General features: G+C 44.9%; 1 protein-coding gene across 4 annotated transcripts in view; it reads left to right on the top strand.

The window, feature by feature from the left end:
* The window catches only part of pdzrn3b (PDZ domain containing RING finger 3b), a 132,340-nt gene extending 125,729 nt beyond the window's left edge, over positions 1–6,611 (top strand). For all 4 annotated transcript variants that reach the window (XM_064968896.1, XM_064968898.1, XM_064968897.1 and 1 more), the window contains 7 exons: positions 79–332; positions 1,193–1,280; positions 2,887–2,985; positions 3,235–3,297; positions 3,387–3,488; positions 3,629–3,745; positions 4,048–6,611. In XM_064968896.1, coding sequence (XP_064824968.1) covers positions 79–332; positions 1,193–1,280; positions 2,887–2,985; positions 3,235–3,297; positions 3,387–3,488; positions 3,629–3,745; positions 4,048–5,580 — 2,256 coding nt within the window. In that variant the 3' untranslated portion in view covers positions 5,581–6,611. The remainder of the gene's footprint in view (positions 1–78; positions 333–1,192; positions 1,281–2,886; positions 2,986–3,234; positions 3,298–3,386; positions 3,489–3,628; positions 3,746–4,047) is intronic.
* The last annotated feature ends 8,615 nt before the right edge of the window (positions 6,612–15,226 follow it).

The following is a 15,226-nucleotide window of genomic DNA, read 5'->3' as shown; positions in this document are numbered from 1 at the left end:
TACTAACTAGCGTTAGCACAAAGGCTGGAAGGCTATAGGTATAATCTCAAAGTAACCATATTCTGTCTGTGTGTGTAGGTGAATGGGAAGGACCTGTCCAAGGCCACCCATGACCAGGCAGTGGAGGCCTTCCGCACAGCCAAGGAGCCCATCATGGTCCAGGTGCTTCGCCGGGCACCCCGCCCCAAACCCTCCAGCCCTGCCTCAGACACCCAGGTGGTGGACATCAGCACCCAGACAGACATCACCTTCCAACACATCATGGCCCTCACCAAGCTGCCTGCCGCCGCCCCCACCGTGGCTGTGTTGGAGCAATACCTCATGCCCGAGGAGTGAGTTACAGTACACTGTCTAATCGGATGGGTTGGGGTTAAGGGGAGGGATGGGGTTAAAAGACTAGATCCTTCTGTTTCTTATTTTCTTTCCCTCCTGGTCACTGATTGGTTAAGGACTTGATAGGCAAAACCAGTCCTTTGACCATTTGTCACTGGTCAGTATAGAAAGGGCTCAAGTAAAGATGGAGTATTTTTGATACAGCTTTTTGTAAAATGTCACTTTGCCAGTTCATTACAATGGAACCTGGTGTGTTTTCACACGAACAAATTGGTATGTGTGCCTTCTAACGGAAGTTAGATGTGAATGTTACACCTGTTACTAAGCGAGATGTCAAGTCCTGGGGCACACAGCCAAATGAAGATGGCCTTGTTCATTTGTGTTTGCATATTAAATGACTTCCTGTCTGTCGTCCGCTAGCTGTGTCTATGTGTGGCCCGGAGCTCACAGTCTGGGTACTCAAACACATTATTGTCAGGAGCAGTTGCCCTTTACTAGGTCAATCGTGGTTATTTTTAATTGATTTCAGAGTCAAATTAAAAACATGGCATTTCCATTTCTGATTAACCTCAGGCCAAAAACAATTCTTAACTTGATTTAAAACTTAGACTTTTACAGAAGAATGTGGGCACTTGTTTTCCATTCTCAAGTAATTCACAATTGACTGAAAGCTCTGGTTGCGTGAGATGTCACTTGATAAGATTTACGCTCGGGACATTGGGATAATTTCATTTCAATCCAGTGACACACTTAACACTGACGCACTGTCATGTATTGTGATTGTATTTCTGTGTAATAACAGATTAATCATGACAAGGCCTGTAGGAACTATCTTTATTGTGTTGAATTGCTTTCATAGGCATTCCCCTGGGCACGAGTACTTTGACCCCAATGATTTCCTGGAGGGTATGCAGCAGGAGATGGAGCGAGAGGAGCTGGAATATGAGGTAAAATACAGACGACTCCCTCGTCTTCTCCCTCCCCCTTCTCCCCCTTCTCCTCCTCTACCCATCCCCCCTCTCTTCTTCTCCCACTCTCTCGACCTCACCGCCTTTCTCCCCTTCTCAATGAAGATAAACATTCAGACATGCGACTCCGTATTCCTCTAGCCGTCCCACCACTGAGCCACTGTGTCTCCGTCCCAATAGCTCTGTTAGTCACCGCAAGGCCCATTCTCCCAATATATCACCGTTATCGATGAGCTGAGCCCACTCTATCCCCGTAACGACACTGAGTATGTAGGCCAGACGGAAATCGAGTGGCTTGTTTTCTCCATAGTACCCAGGAGCAGATGCTAAATGGTGACATCATTACTTATTTTGTGACAACGCCTAATGCGTCTTTGCTTTAGAGCGGGGGGGCGCTGCAAGAGGCTTATGCACTGACGATAATTAGATGGCACCGATAATAGGAACCAGAGTGATGGATCTGATGATGCACATTAACAATGGCATGATGGGGCCCTGATGAGGAAGGATGTAGCCAGGAGATAGAGACTCCAAGGTCTCAGGGTGCTCCCCCCTCTTTCCCTCCTCCCCTCCCAACTACTGCAGTGCATTAATAACCAATCGCCAAACATGAAGCCAGGGAGCTCAAGCTGTCCGAGCCAAAAGCGCAGATGCACAGTAACACAGACTCCCTGCCCTGACCTTGTCCTAGACCCAAGGTCGATCTGATGAAGCCCTCTTAATACTGTGGACAATGACAAAAGGAGCCAGTGGCCTCCCTGTGGTGCTCTTAGCTCACCACCACCATCCCGCTGATGTTCTTCCGTTCCTCCTTTGAAGGGGTTCCTGTCTCAGTCCTCCCTGCCCCAGTGTTCACAGACGCTTACACTGGAATGCTTGCGTTAAAACATTTGCAGAGTGATTTTAGGCGACATTTAGACGGCTTATGATGTAGGTCCACAACAAAAGCCTGATTTTGTCTGACTATCAATTCAGACGATAGGCTGGGGGCATTTTAAAGGGGTATTGCACTGTAACGACACGGTAAAGCAAAGGTCACTGTAGTCTTGTGAAAATTAGGTCACATGTTGTGTACACTTTGTTTATGAAAATCCCTCTCTTTTTTTTTACCCTGTCTGAAACCCCAGAGTGTTCTGCGTGTTCTGTTTTGGAGATTTCAGTAGTCAGCTGCTGCTGTGGTAGAGAACAGTTGCGTTGGGGGGGGGGGGGTTTAACCCGTCTCTCCACCCCCTGGCCCCGAGGTATGCTATCAGGGTCGGTATCTTACAGATTACAGATGTTGACTAGTGACAAACGGGACACTGCTTAGCTGCAAGCCAGTGGATCATCCCTCATCCTGTCACTGTCCCCTAGAAAAGTTACAGGGCCTCGGCTGCACGCAATTAAAGGAGTCATTATTACGATTGATGGGTCATTGTGTGTGTGTGTGTGTGTGTGTGTGTGTGTGTGTGTGTATGTTGAACCTCGGTTAAACGCAATATACTGCTGGGTGTGTCTTTAAGAAAACAACAGCAACCATGGAACTCCCCTCCGCACATTGGGAGAGAGCACATCTGGGATGTTTAATTTGCTGTTTTTGTTGCAGGAAGTGGATTTGTACAGAGCCAACATCCAGGACAAGCTTGGGTTGACCGTCTGCTACAGGACTGATGATGAAGACGAGACTGGGATCTACGTCAGTGAGGTATGTGGCACACCTTCAACAATGGCCAGTTGTTAGGGTGTAAAAAAGGGGATAATGGATGCATAGAACGTATCATCTTATGGTAACAGACCGCGCACCTCTGAATTAGGAAAATCAAAACCTGCAGATAGGAATTGCATTTACTTCTATGCAGAGATGTTTTTCTCGCTTTCTTTTTGCTGCGTCTTTCGTCTCCGACCGGAGGTCTGCTTGAAATGAAAAATCCTCTCCTGTTCTCTCTTTCTTTAGATTGACCCTAACAGCATCGCTGCAAAGGATGGCAGAATCAGAGAGGGAGATAGAATTATCCAGGTAAGGATAAAGAACACTCACAATGCTTCCAATGAATGCATTGCCAGCTCCGAGCCCGTCTCTAATTCCATTCCTTCTGCTTGCTGCAGATCAACGGGATTGAGATCCAGAACCGGGAGGATGCTGTGGCTCTGTTGACCAGTGAGGAGAATCAGAATGTGTGTCTACTGGTGGCCAGACCAGAGATCCAGGTAAACTCACCGCCCACCTCCTAGAATCCTTTATAGTACTAGGCATGCATAGACTGTGTATAGTTGTCTGTATAGTTGTACTGTAGCCTTAATTGGCAGCGACTGAAGTCATCTTCCTCTCTTCTACCCCTGTGCCCCAGCTGGATGAGGGCTGGATGGATGATGACAGGAATGACTTCCTGGATGACCTCCACATGGACATGCTGGAGCAGCAGCATCACCAGGCCATGCAGTTCACCGCCAACATGCTGCAGCAGGTAGTGTACAGCAGCCGGCATAGAGCCACTCAGAACTGTAGACACATGCATACACACAGCATGAGTCAGCAATCACTCACAGAGTCACATATGCTCACCTGCATGTCCACTGACAATGAGCCAATTCCCAAACAGAGTCGAATATTCTCAGTTGCCATAATGGCCCATTGTACTCTACATACCGAAATCTAGTAGTACTGAAGCGGGTAGGTTCACATACTGTAGTCAATGATAAGTACAGAGAAAACACATTTAATAATGTTAGGTGATTCAATTATTCATCCTATTGCCTGGTGTTGCAGAAAAAGCGTGAGGAGGATGGTGGAACGACTGACACAGCCACCCTGTTGTCCAATCACCACGAGAAAGACAGCGGGGTGGGCCGCACCGACGAGAGCACGCGCAACGACGAGAGCTCTGAGCAGGAGAACCTGGGGGACGACCAGACTGCGGCCTCCAACACGCTGGGCAGCTGCAGCCGCAGGAAGCTGGCCTACAGCCAGGACACCCTGGGAAGCATTGACCTGCCCTTCAGTGGTGAGTCCTTCATCTCCGCAGACTACGACCACGCTGACTTCCTGGGTATCCCCGCTGACGAGTGTGAGCGCTTCCGAGAGCTCCTGGAGCTGAAGTGCCAGGTGAGGAGCGCGGGAGGCCCCCAGGAGCTGTATTGCCAGAGTGCAGGGGCTAGAGGTGCCGAAGAGGGGGTGGACAAGGAGCTGGAGCTGCTGAACGAGGAGCTGCGCAGCATTGAGCTGGAGTGCCTCAACATCGTCCGGGCCCACAAGATGCAGCAGCTGAGGGAGCAGTACCGCGAGTCCTGGATGCTGCACAACAGCGGCTTCCACAACTACAACACCAGCATTGACGCTCGCCGCCATGAGCTCTCCGACATCACAGAGCTGCCCGAGAAGTCAGACAAGGACAGCTCCAGCGCCTACAACACCGGTGAGAGCTGCCGCAGCACCCCCCTCACCCTAGAGCTGTCCCCAGACAACTCCCTCCGCAGGGGGGCAGAGAACCAGGGCGAGTCTGGGGCCTCCAGCAGCGCAGGGCCCAACAGCAGGATCCTCAAGCCTCTGCTGTCTCCTGTCCAGGAGGCCGGTGGCCCCAGCAGAATCAGGCCCTCCTCCTCTAAGGAGTCTGAGTGTGGCCTGCAAGCGGAGGGGAAGGAGCGTAAGCTGGGAGAGTCTACTCACAAGCTGGCCCAGCCCCGCTCCCTGTACAAACACGCCCACATCCCAGCCCACGCCCAGCACTACCAAAGCTACATGCAGCTGATCCAGCAGAAGTCTGCCGTGGAGTACGCCCAGAGCCAGATGAGCCTGGTCAGTCTGGTCAGCCGCGGTGACCCCGTGAACCCCGAAGACATGCTGGATCCCAAGATGGAGTGGAAGGTGAAGATCCGCAGCGACGGCACGCGCTACATCACCAAGAGGCCCGTCAGGGACAAGCTGCTGAAGGAGCGCGCCCTGCGTATCCACGAGGAGCGCAGCGGCATGACCACAGACGACGACGCCATCAGCGAGCTGAAGATGGGGCGGTACTGGAGCAAGGGGGAGAGGAAGCAGCACGCGGTGCGCGCCAAGGAGCAGAGGCAGCGGCGCGAGTTCATGAAGCAGAGCCGCGCCGACTGCCTGAAGGAACAGGCCAGCCTGGACGATGACAAGAAGGAGCCCAACATCATTGAACTGAGCCACAAAAAGATGATGAAAAAGAGGAACAAGAAAATCTTTGACAATTGGATGACTATCCAGGAACTTTTGACTCACGGTGCTAAGTCGCCTGACGGCACGCGAGTGTACAACTCCCTCCTGTCCGTCACCACAGTGTAGTAGGCAGGACAGGACAGGCCTGCGGTGTAATGTACTGTAAATAATAGGACACTACGGATTGGGGTACAGTTTCCTGCCTCGTTCAATGTGGCAACATTTTGTTAATATGAAACAGGAAAAGCCGTTTCTAAATGAACTTTTGACCCCTGCAGGCGGTTGGGAGATGCTCCACAGAGTGTTCCACGGATCGACTTTGAAGGTGATTGACATGATAAGAATGATTATCAGACTGTTTTCAAATGCTTTCAGTAACTTTTCTACCTTTGTGCTTGCTCTTGGGGCAGCAGGTAGCCTAGTGGTTAAGAGCATTGGGCCAGTAACCTAAAGGTTGCTGGTTTGAATCCCAGAGCCAACTAGGTGAAAAATCTGCCGACATGCCCTGGAGCAAGACACTTAACCCTAATTTCTCCTGTAAGTCGCTCTGGATAAGAGTGTCTGCTCAACTGTAAACTCTTTTGAATAATATTGATAGTGTTTCACAACAATATTTTGGTTTTGGAAGGTTTTTAAAGTGTGTAAAGACTGTGCCATAAGTAAACAGCAGCCAACATTTACATATTTTTTGGGTTTTATTTCATTTTTAACAAATATCTCTTATCAGTATTTTACTGTTATGCATACCTTTTGCTTATTGAAATAAATATTTAGCTTCAAGGTCAACACATAATCCTGAGAGGACTTTTGTAAATGTAACTAAAACCTCCTCGTTCTCTGCAAACAAAACACTTCCGTTATTGACGATCTGAAAGGGGGTTGTTTTTCAAAAGTTATACATCCAGTGTGTATCGTCTGTTACATATTCCACCTTCAAGAAGTGATGTCGCGTATGTATCAGAATAGAGCAGATCATTTGTTGAAATCAGAATCTTTCCATGTTCTTTTTGTTTTTAAGAACACATTGTAGTCGCCTTTACCTTTTGTAAGCCTCCAAATAACACGGCTTAACAAACCCTTAATTAGGTACCCAATTTGATGTCTTGTAAAATGAGAGAAATAATAAATTATTGTTTTATATTTGATGAGCTTTAAAACGCTGGTGTGGGATTTTTTTTTTTGATTCGCAAGAGTGTTTCGATAGACCTACTGAGTCATTGTTGGTAGGTGGCAGGTGAGTGAAGGAGAGCACAACATTCAAAATTCAGGAATTCAACACAACATTTAGAAAGACGTACAATAGCCTGACAATTTATAATTCACGGCGTTGTTTTTTTTCAGCTACTGACTGTGTAATCTCAGCTGAGGTGCAAAAAGAATTCCTAACTCACTCATAATCATGGGAAGAGGAGCGCCGTTCATTTGAACAGAGGAAGGATATTGACTATGTGCTCTGGGGGGGGGATCTCTTTTCACTGCGTCTCAATACACCCAGTAAATCATGTAGGTCTCTCACACTTTTATCAGTTTGCATGACCCACTTGTCCCGTACTTTGTAGAATAATGAGTGAGACGTGTGAAGGAACTTTAAGAACTGCATGTTTGGCTGCCGTTTTCATCCTTGTCTTCAATTTAAATACAGCTAAACTATTGGCCGAAATGCAATGTTGTCCTCCCACTGCACCGCAGTTATGCCCCTAGTCTAACAACACCCTATGACTAATGATAGGCATGATGTGGATTGATTCTTCTGTTGGGGATGCCCTGCCCTTCTCCACCGACTGCTGAGCAGATTCAAGGGAACACAAGGGCTGGATGTCGATTTTGTCTCAGTGGAAGAGACACGTTTTGAAATGGAAGAATTGCAGTGCTTGTGTGCTTAGGGTGATGCTACTACATTTTGTCCCTTCTTGAAATGTCATTAACCATTATTGGCAAGAGGATTTGTCCATGTCGTTGAATCACCCCTGTCTATGGGGCCGTAAAGTCTGTGGAATCATGGCTGAGTGGTGTCCACACTTGACTGACCACTCCATCCAGGGGCCACTGACTCACCCCCCCCCCCCCCTCACAGAAAAAGCCTAACTCTCAGACAAGTTAACAGAATCGTTTGAGTTACCACTGTTAAGAAAACAGGACAGAGGCATAACTTGATCAGTGCGTGGATGATATAAAACACGGATTTGTCCAAGATGATTTGGTGTGTAAGATACTCCTGACCTTCACAGCACAGTGATAATAGTTGTTCAGTATCTATGTTGGTACAGACCCTGAAGTCAAGCCTGTGGACACTGATCTGACTCTGTTCTTGTCGTTCCATGTTGCCATGAGCCTTATTGTCACACTGCCTTGGATGTTTGCGAGTGCGTCTCAGTGCGGCACACAGTGGTGTCTGTGTCCCAGACTGCATCACTTAAGGGGGATGATTATGGTAATAAGAGTAGCTAAGGGAGTGGGCTCAGGCACTTCCTCTACGTCTGCTGGTGTGTAATTGATTGCTCCTTCTTCAGCCTCAGCGAGCCCAAGCTCTATGATTTATGTCTGGGTACAAGGCTGTGTACGTACTCTTTTAATGGGAGGCAACGATATGGCACGCAAGCCAAATAAAAAGCTCTCCCGATCAATTCTGGACCGTCCCCACCTTGATGTAGAGAGATTAGGCCATCACACACTTTCGCTCCTGTGTTTAGTATTTAAGTGGTCCGTTCTTAATTTGCTGGCTGTCCTCCGTTTGGGCTGGATAGTGGTTCTTATTGGTTTAAATGGCAGCGCAGAGAAAGGCTGACATTCCAGTGTAATACCAGTGTAACCGATAAGGCTGGAGCTCTACTGCCTAGCTGGATGGTGTTGCTGCTGTTTTACATTCTTCAGGCTGAGAGGAACACGTCTTACTCGTGAACGGCGACTGGGCCAGAGGAATACATACTGGAGTGTGTGGTGGCCTTTTCAGTCTGACTTAATACTTACTGTAGGTAAGACTATGAATAATGTCTGGTGATAATGCTATGGACATTGTCATTCCTTCCCAGGTGGGCATTTGACTGGGTGAGACCTCAATATGTTAAAGGACAACTATTAAATGATGTGTGTGTTTTTGTTATGTGGTTTTCTATTGAGTAGTAAAAACTCTACTTAACAGTCTAAACAATAGTGAATTGGAAAATCTTAAAATATAGATGTAATTGGTCCATTTCAATGTAATTATAATGTCTGTGGTAGGTAGGAGCTGTTTTTTCCACTATATTTATCGGAGTTGAGTTCTGTTGCTGAGAGTGTGACCTAATCAATTTGCATATTTTGCAGTTGTTGCTGGCCTTCGGGGTTAGCACAGGGATATGATAAAGAACTTAACATTGAATTCTCTGGAAACAGCTCGTGGACATTCCTGCAGTCAGAATGCCAATTGCACGCTCCCTCAAAACTTGTGGCATTGTGTTGTGTGACAAAAAGTGGCCTTTTATTGTCACCAGCACAAGGTGCACCTGTGTAATGATCATGCTGTTTAATCAGCTACTTGATATGTCACACCTGCCAGTTGGATGGATTATCTTGGCAAAGGAGAAATGCTCACCAATAAGGATGTAATCAAATTTGTACACAAAATCTGAGGGAAATAAGCTTTTTGTGTGTATGGATTTATTTTATTTTTTTCAGCTCATGGAACATGGGACCAATACATGTTGCATTTAGATTTTTGTTCAGTGGAGAAACAGATTCTTTAGCAGTATTGCCATTTCAATTTCATTGACATTATATAATTATTATCAATGTACATTCAGCAGGACTATTTTGATATTGAGTGAATCACGTGTTACTAAACAGTGAAAACAATCCCTGTTATTAGTGGAATTGTCTGCCTGTCAGTGGTGTTGACAGGTAAGGATTTACGATGCCTCAAGAGCCCTTCCATTTACCCTGGCTACAGTGTATGATAATATTATAATATGTATAATATTTGAAAGAACTTGTGCACACTGGAGAGTCCAAGTCAGTAGGGAGATGCAGAGGTACACGTGCTGCATATTTTCAATTCTAAAACTTTTTTTCATGTCCTATTTCCATGTGAATCAGACATTAGTTTATTTGTCCCTAGACAATGTCTGCCAAAAATGAACGCCCCCACTCGAAAGAACCTTCAAATTATAGGGAGCGTTATCCCAGGGATTGTTGATGTGTACTTTCTTTTAGCATTTCTATGAATTTACCAAATCAATACAACGAGGATAGATGAGGACATACAGTATCTGAATGCATCAACATACATATCATTTAGAATTAAACCTGAACCGTATTGCGCTTTAACACAAACAAGAGGTTTGAGCGACAGGAGACATGACCAAGATGAATGACCTCATATAATATGATGAAGGGCCTTGTACATCCACAAGATTAGATAAAAAAAATATGTACAAGCCTCAACCATGTACAAGTGAGTGGTTGGTTGTTGAAACGTTCTCTAATTAATTCTCCAACAGCACAGACCACTGTCCGTCATATTATATCAATGAGTTATTGTTATTGCTGGCATTTCTACCTAAAAAAAAAGAATATGGGTAAGCCTGACGTGCCAATATCAAAATGTTCCTTTTCAATCATTCATTGTTGTAGCCCAGAGAGCGTTCATCTACGACATGTCTCATGTGATGGAGTAGAGCTTAAGCATAAGAAATACATGATGAAGAGCACCATATTATTTAGGGCCCAGATTCAATCAGATCAAACGTTAACCAGCGATAGCCGACAACCGCAGAGCTGATGTTTTGGCAGTGTTTGAAGTGTAACTGCGTTGGAGCTGTCAAATCAGTGAGCAGCTGCTCTTGATCGATGTCACGAAGCCAGACCAGTCCCACGCACGTTCGAAGTTCAGCACGAAAAATAATGATGCTCAAATTGAATGAAATAATTGGTGTGGATTACATCTCACATTCCAGTGCTCAAACTTGTAAACAAGGCTGTATGGGATTTCTCTTAAAACGACTCCGTGCAGCTTTAGGTATAATGTCAGGAGCCACTTGTGGATTTAACAACTCTAACGCAGTTTCACATGGCCCCTGGTCCTTTACACCTGCACAACAGGGATGAGGAGTGACCTGAGGGCCAGCTAGTCCAGGAAGCTATGTTTTACCTTCGCCTGGGGAGAATCTCCGTTACACACTCCTCGTGTCCTCTGTCCTCGCCTCCTCAAAATCCATCGGAGGAGAAGGTCAGAGGGGAGGGACCTCTGGCTCTCACATCCAATGAGTTTTGAGAAGGATGCGAGGAGAGAGGACGCGAGGAGGATGTAACGGAGATTCTCCCCTAAATAGCCTAGGAGGGGATGTGGGAGGGAGAGGGGTGGGGGGGGAGAGAGAGACTGTGACTTTTGTGGTTTAAACTGTGAGATTGGGATGAAAAATAAATTAAGTTGTGACCTGCTTCTAAACCTCCCATCTCATTCAAACCCCCCCCCCCACACACACACAAAAAAAAAACTGTGGCCTATTCTGAGTTATTCAGAGCTCACTATGCTCTTTGTGTAAACCTCTGGGTAGTTCCAGTTCAATTAAACCACAGATTACTAAAATGACATTTGTGAGCATGTTTGTTATTTTTATCCTTAGCATGTTAAATTGCAGTCATAAATGACACTTTTGCGTAAACAGATAAATACTGGAAAAAAAAGGGCTCTGACTCTAAAATGGCAGGGGGACATAAATCTCTTACTACCTATTTGACCCTTGAACTTACCATGGACTTGTTAAGTTCAGGGGTCTCTTTGTTTATTGCCACAGAGCCATAACTCAGCACTCCCAAATTCCCACATTGGAGATTTCAGGGGTGGATCCGTTTAGAACATACCCCTACTCTGGGACCTCTGACTGCTCTCGGTGGGCCTGCTGAATGGATTTATTGGGCTACAGCTAATTCGTCCATTATAGACCTTCCAGATTGCAGGCTCGGGACAACTGGATGAAAGCAGCAGAGCATGGAGAGCAGAGGTAGTGCCTGTCATTCCACAGATGTAATCTTCCTATGGTCTGAGCTATTAGAACTCAACCCGTGTCATCTGTGTGCACCAAATCAGTGTATATTCATAGTTGATGTGACTTCGACTTGGATTTCTTTGTCAAATTTCTGTGGAATTCTTTTTTTAAATGAAGGAGGAATTCTGATCAAGTTAAGTGCGCGTAAATGGAACATGATTCCCTGTTTATTTTCTCTACGCTTATTCTGACCTTTGAATTTAGGCATGATAATAGCATGCTATTTACCCGCTATTTGTTCGAGGTGGAACAATAAATGAAGGTGAGGCGGAGGTGTGTCTACAGATATGCCGTATTCTGACCTTAATTCCATCATGATTCCACCACCTTTATGCGTGAGAAAACCATGAATAAGTTCAAGCAAATTTGTCAGTTCCAAGTGGAACTTTTTGATAGAAATAACAGCGTTCTCCATGCGCCGTAATTTATAAATTGATGATCTATTGATAAAAGCTAGGTAAATGAGTAATCTGTTTGTAGAAGGGGATTGGAAATACACATAGTAATTGTTTTAGATGATTTTTCCTTATGATCCCTGGAGACAAATAAGAATCCAGCCATATGGAAGCAAACTGAAAATCATATCGACATCACATGTAATTCGGGCCCTTTTCCTTGGGGCTCCTGAGTGGCACAGTGGTCTAAGAAACTGCATCTCAGGACTAGAGACGTCACTACAGACACCCTGGTTTGAATCCAGGCTGAATCACAACCGGCCGTGATTGGGAGTCCCGTAGGGCGGCGCACAATTGTCCCAGCGTCGTCCGGGTTTGGCAGGTGTAGACCGTCATTGTAAATAAGAATTAGTTCTAAACTGACTTGCCTAGTTAAATAAAGGTTACATTAAATAAATACAATTCCACAGTGAAGTAGGCTATAAATACAGTACCTTCGGAAAGTATTCAGACCCCTTGACTTTTTCCACATTTTGTTACGTTACAGCCATATTCTAAAATTGATTTTTTTTATCTACACACGATACCCATTGAATGACAAAGTGAAAACATTTTTTTTGTATTTGTATTTGCAAATTCATTAAAAATTTAAAACAGAAATACCGTATTTACATAAGTATTCATACCCTTTGCAATGAGACTCGGAATTGAGCTCAGGTGCATCCTGTTTCCATTGATCATTCTTGAGATGTTTCTACAACTTGATTGGTGTCCACCTGTGGTAAATTCAATTGATTGGACATGATTTGGAAAGGCACACAGCTGTCTATATAAGGTCCCACAGTTGACAGTGCATGTCAGAGCAAAAACCAAGCCATGAGGTTAAAGGAATTGTCTGTAGAGCTTTTCAGACAGGATTGTATCGAGTCACAGTCCTGGGGAAGGGTACCAAAACATTTCTGCAACATTGAAGGTCCCCCAAGACCACAGTGTCCTATATCATTCTTAAATGGAAGAAGTTTGTAACCACCAAGACTATTCCTAGAGCTGGCCGACCGGGGAAACTGAGCAATCAGGGGAGAAGGGCCATACCCAAGAAGACTCGATGCTGTATCGGTGCCAAAGGTGCTTCAACAAAGTACTGAGTAAAAGGTCTGAATACTTAGGTAAATGTGATATTTCATTTTTATTTTATATGACCAAAAATCGAAGAAAAAATAATAATTGCTTTGTCATTATGAGGTATTGTGTGTAGATTTTATCAATTTTAGAATAAGCAGTAGCGTTACAAAATGTGGAAAAAGTCAAGGGGTTTGAATACTTTACAAAAGCACTGTAGCTGTGCCATTATTCCCAAATTTTAAATGTGTGCCCTCATAATTAGCATGGATGAAATGTGGAGACCCAAAAGGAACCTTTTCTGTAGGGCTGAACCTGCCGAGTTGATGTATGTGCTTTAGAATGTTTTGACTATATTTCCGGGCTTTTCTCCATTTTATTTTACAATTTGGATCATGTTAAATATTAGCCACTGTCGGGAGCCACCGTCAGTAATAACCACATACATGTATTTTTTCAGCATTCCATTCCATTGACCTTTCTTTCCTCTGTCACGTCTGTGTCATTGTTCCTGGGGGTCGCTGGCATTAGTGGATCATGTTAGGCTAACGTTGTGCAATACTTTGGGACCTGTAGCCTATTTGAATTGTTATGGAACTCAGACCACTGGACCACACGTAGCAGGTCAAACCTGGAGCCTGGCACACAGTTCCCGACTGCTGGACCATTGTCATACAGTTCCGTGATTAGTGAGGATTAAGGTGCATTTATAGGATTATTGTTCAGCCCCTATTGTACACTTTCTTTCACCTTCCAATATTTTGTGTGTTGAACTCGAATATGACAACTTTCAGGATTAATCAAAGCCACCGTATTTGTTATTCATCATGAGTAAGACGTTTGGATAAGCGGGATTTTCAATATGAATGACAATTGTTTTAGAACTATTTTACCTGATGATCGCTGGAGACAAAGGTGAAACCAATCATATGGCAGCAAACTGAAGCATATCAACATATCATCTTTTCCAGAGTGAAGTTTATGAAATGCTGGCCTTATAACTTAGGATGAAATGTGGAGACCCGAGCTATAGGCTTCTATAATCATCTGCAAATGACAGTATAGTGTCAAACCTATCAAGTGATTTATGATTTCTAGTAATAGATCATATCAGGCTAATGTATTACAAGTTGTGCAGTGATTTGGAAAATGTAGCTTATTTGAGCCATTACGGAACGCAGACCATACAGTGGGGCAAAAAAGTATTTAGTCAGCCACCAATTGTGCAAGTTCTCCCACTTAAAAAGATGAGAGGCCTGTAATTTTCATCATAGGTACACTTCAACTATGACAGACAAAATGAGAAAAAAAATCCAGAAAATCATATTGTAGGATTTTTAATGAATTTATTTGCAAAATATGGTGGAAAATAAACATTTGTTATTGACCAAATACTTATCTCAATACTTTGTTATACTCCCTTTGTTGGCAATGACAGAGGTCAAACGTTTTCTGTAAGTCTTCACAAGGTTTTTACACACTGTTGCTGGTATTTTGGCCCATTCCTCCATGCAGATCTCCTCTAGAGCAGTGATGTTTTGGGGCTGTTGCTGGGCAACACAGACTTTCAACTCCCTCCAAAGATTTTCTATGGGGTTGAGATCTGGAGACTGGCTAGGCCACTCCTGGACCTTGAAATGCTTCTTACGAAGCCACTCCTTCGTTGCCCGGGCGGTGTGTTTGGGATCATTGTCATGCTGAAAGACCCAGCCACGTTTCATCTTCAATGCCCTTGCTGATGGAAGGAGGTTTTCACTCAAAATCTCACGATACATGGCCCCATTTATTATTTCCTTTACACTGATCAGTCGTCCTGGTCCCTTTGCAGAAAAACAGCCCCAAAGCATGATGTTTCCACCCCCATGCTTCACAGTAGGTATGGTGTTCTTTGGATGCAACTCAGCAATCTTTGTCCTCCAAACAAGACGGGTTGAGTTTTTACCAAAAAGTTCTATTTTTGGTTTCATCTGACCATATGACATTCTCCCAATATTCTTCTGGATCATCCAAATGCTCTCTAGCAAACTTCAGACGGGCCTGGACATGTACTGGCTTAAGCAGGGGGACACGTCTGGCACTGCAGGATTTGAGTCCCTGGCGGCGTAGTGTGTTACTGATGGTAGGCTTTGTTACTTTGGTCCCAGCTCTCTGCAGGTCATTCACTTGGTCCCCCCGTGTGGTTCTGGGATTTTCGCTCACCGTTCTTGTGATCATTTTGACCCCATGGGGTGAGAT

Source organism: Oncorhynchus masou, chromosome 6 (assembly GCF_036934945.1).
Source record: "Oncorhynchus masou masou isolate Uvic2021 chromosome 6, UVic_Omas_1.1, whole genome shotgun sequence".
Classification (NCBI taxonomy): Eukaryota; Metazoa; Chordata; class Actinopteri; order Salmoniformes; family Salmonidae; genus Oncorhynchus; species Oncorhynchus masou.
Note: the sequence above shows the minus strand (reverse complement) of the source record. Positions and strands in the feature narration are given on the sequence as shown.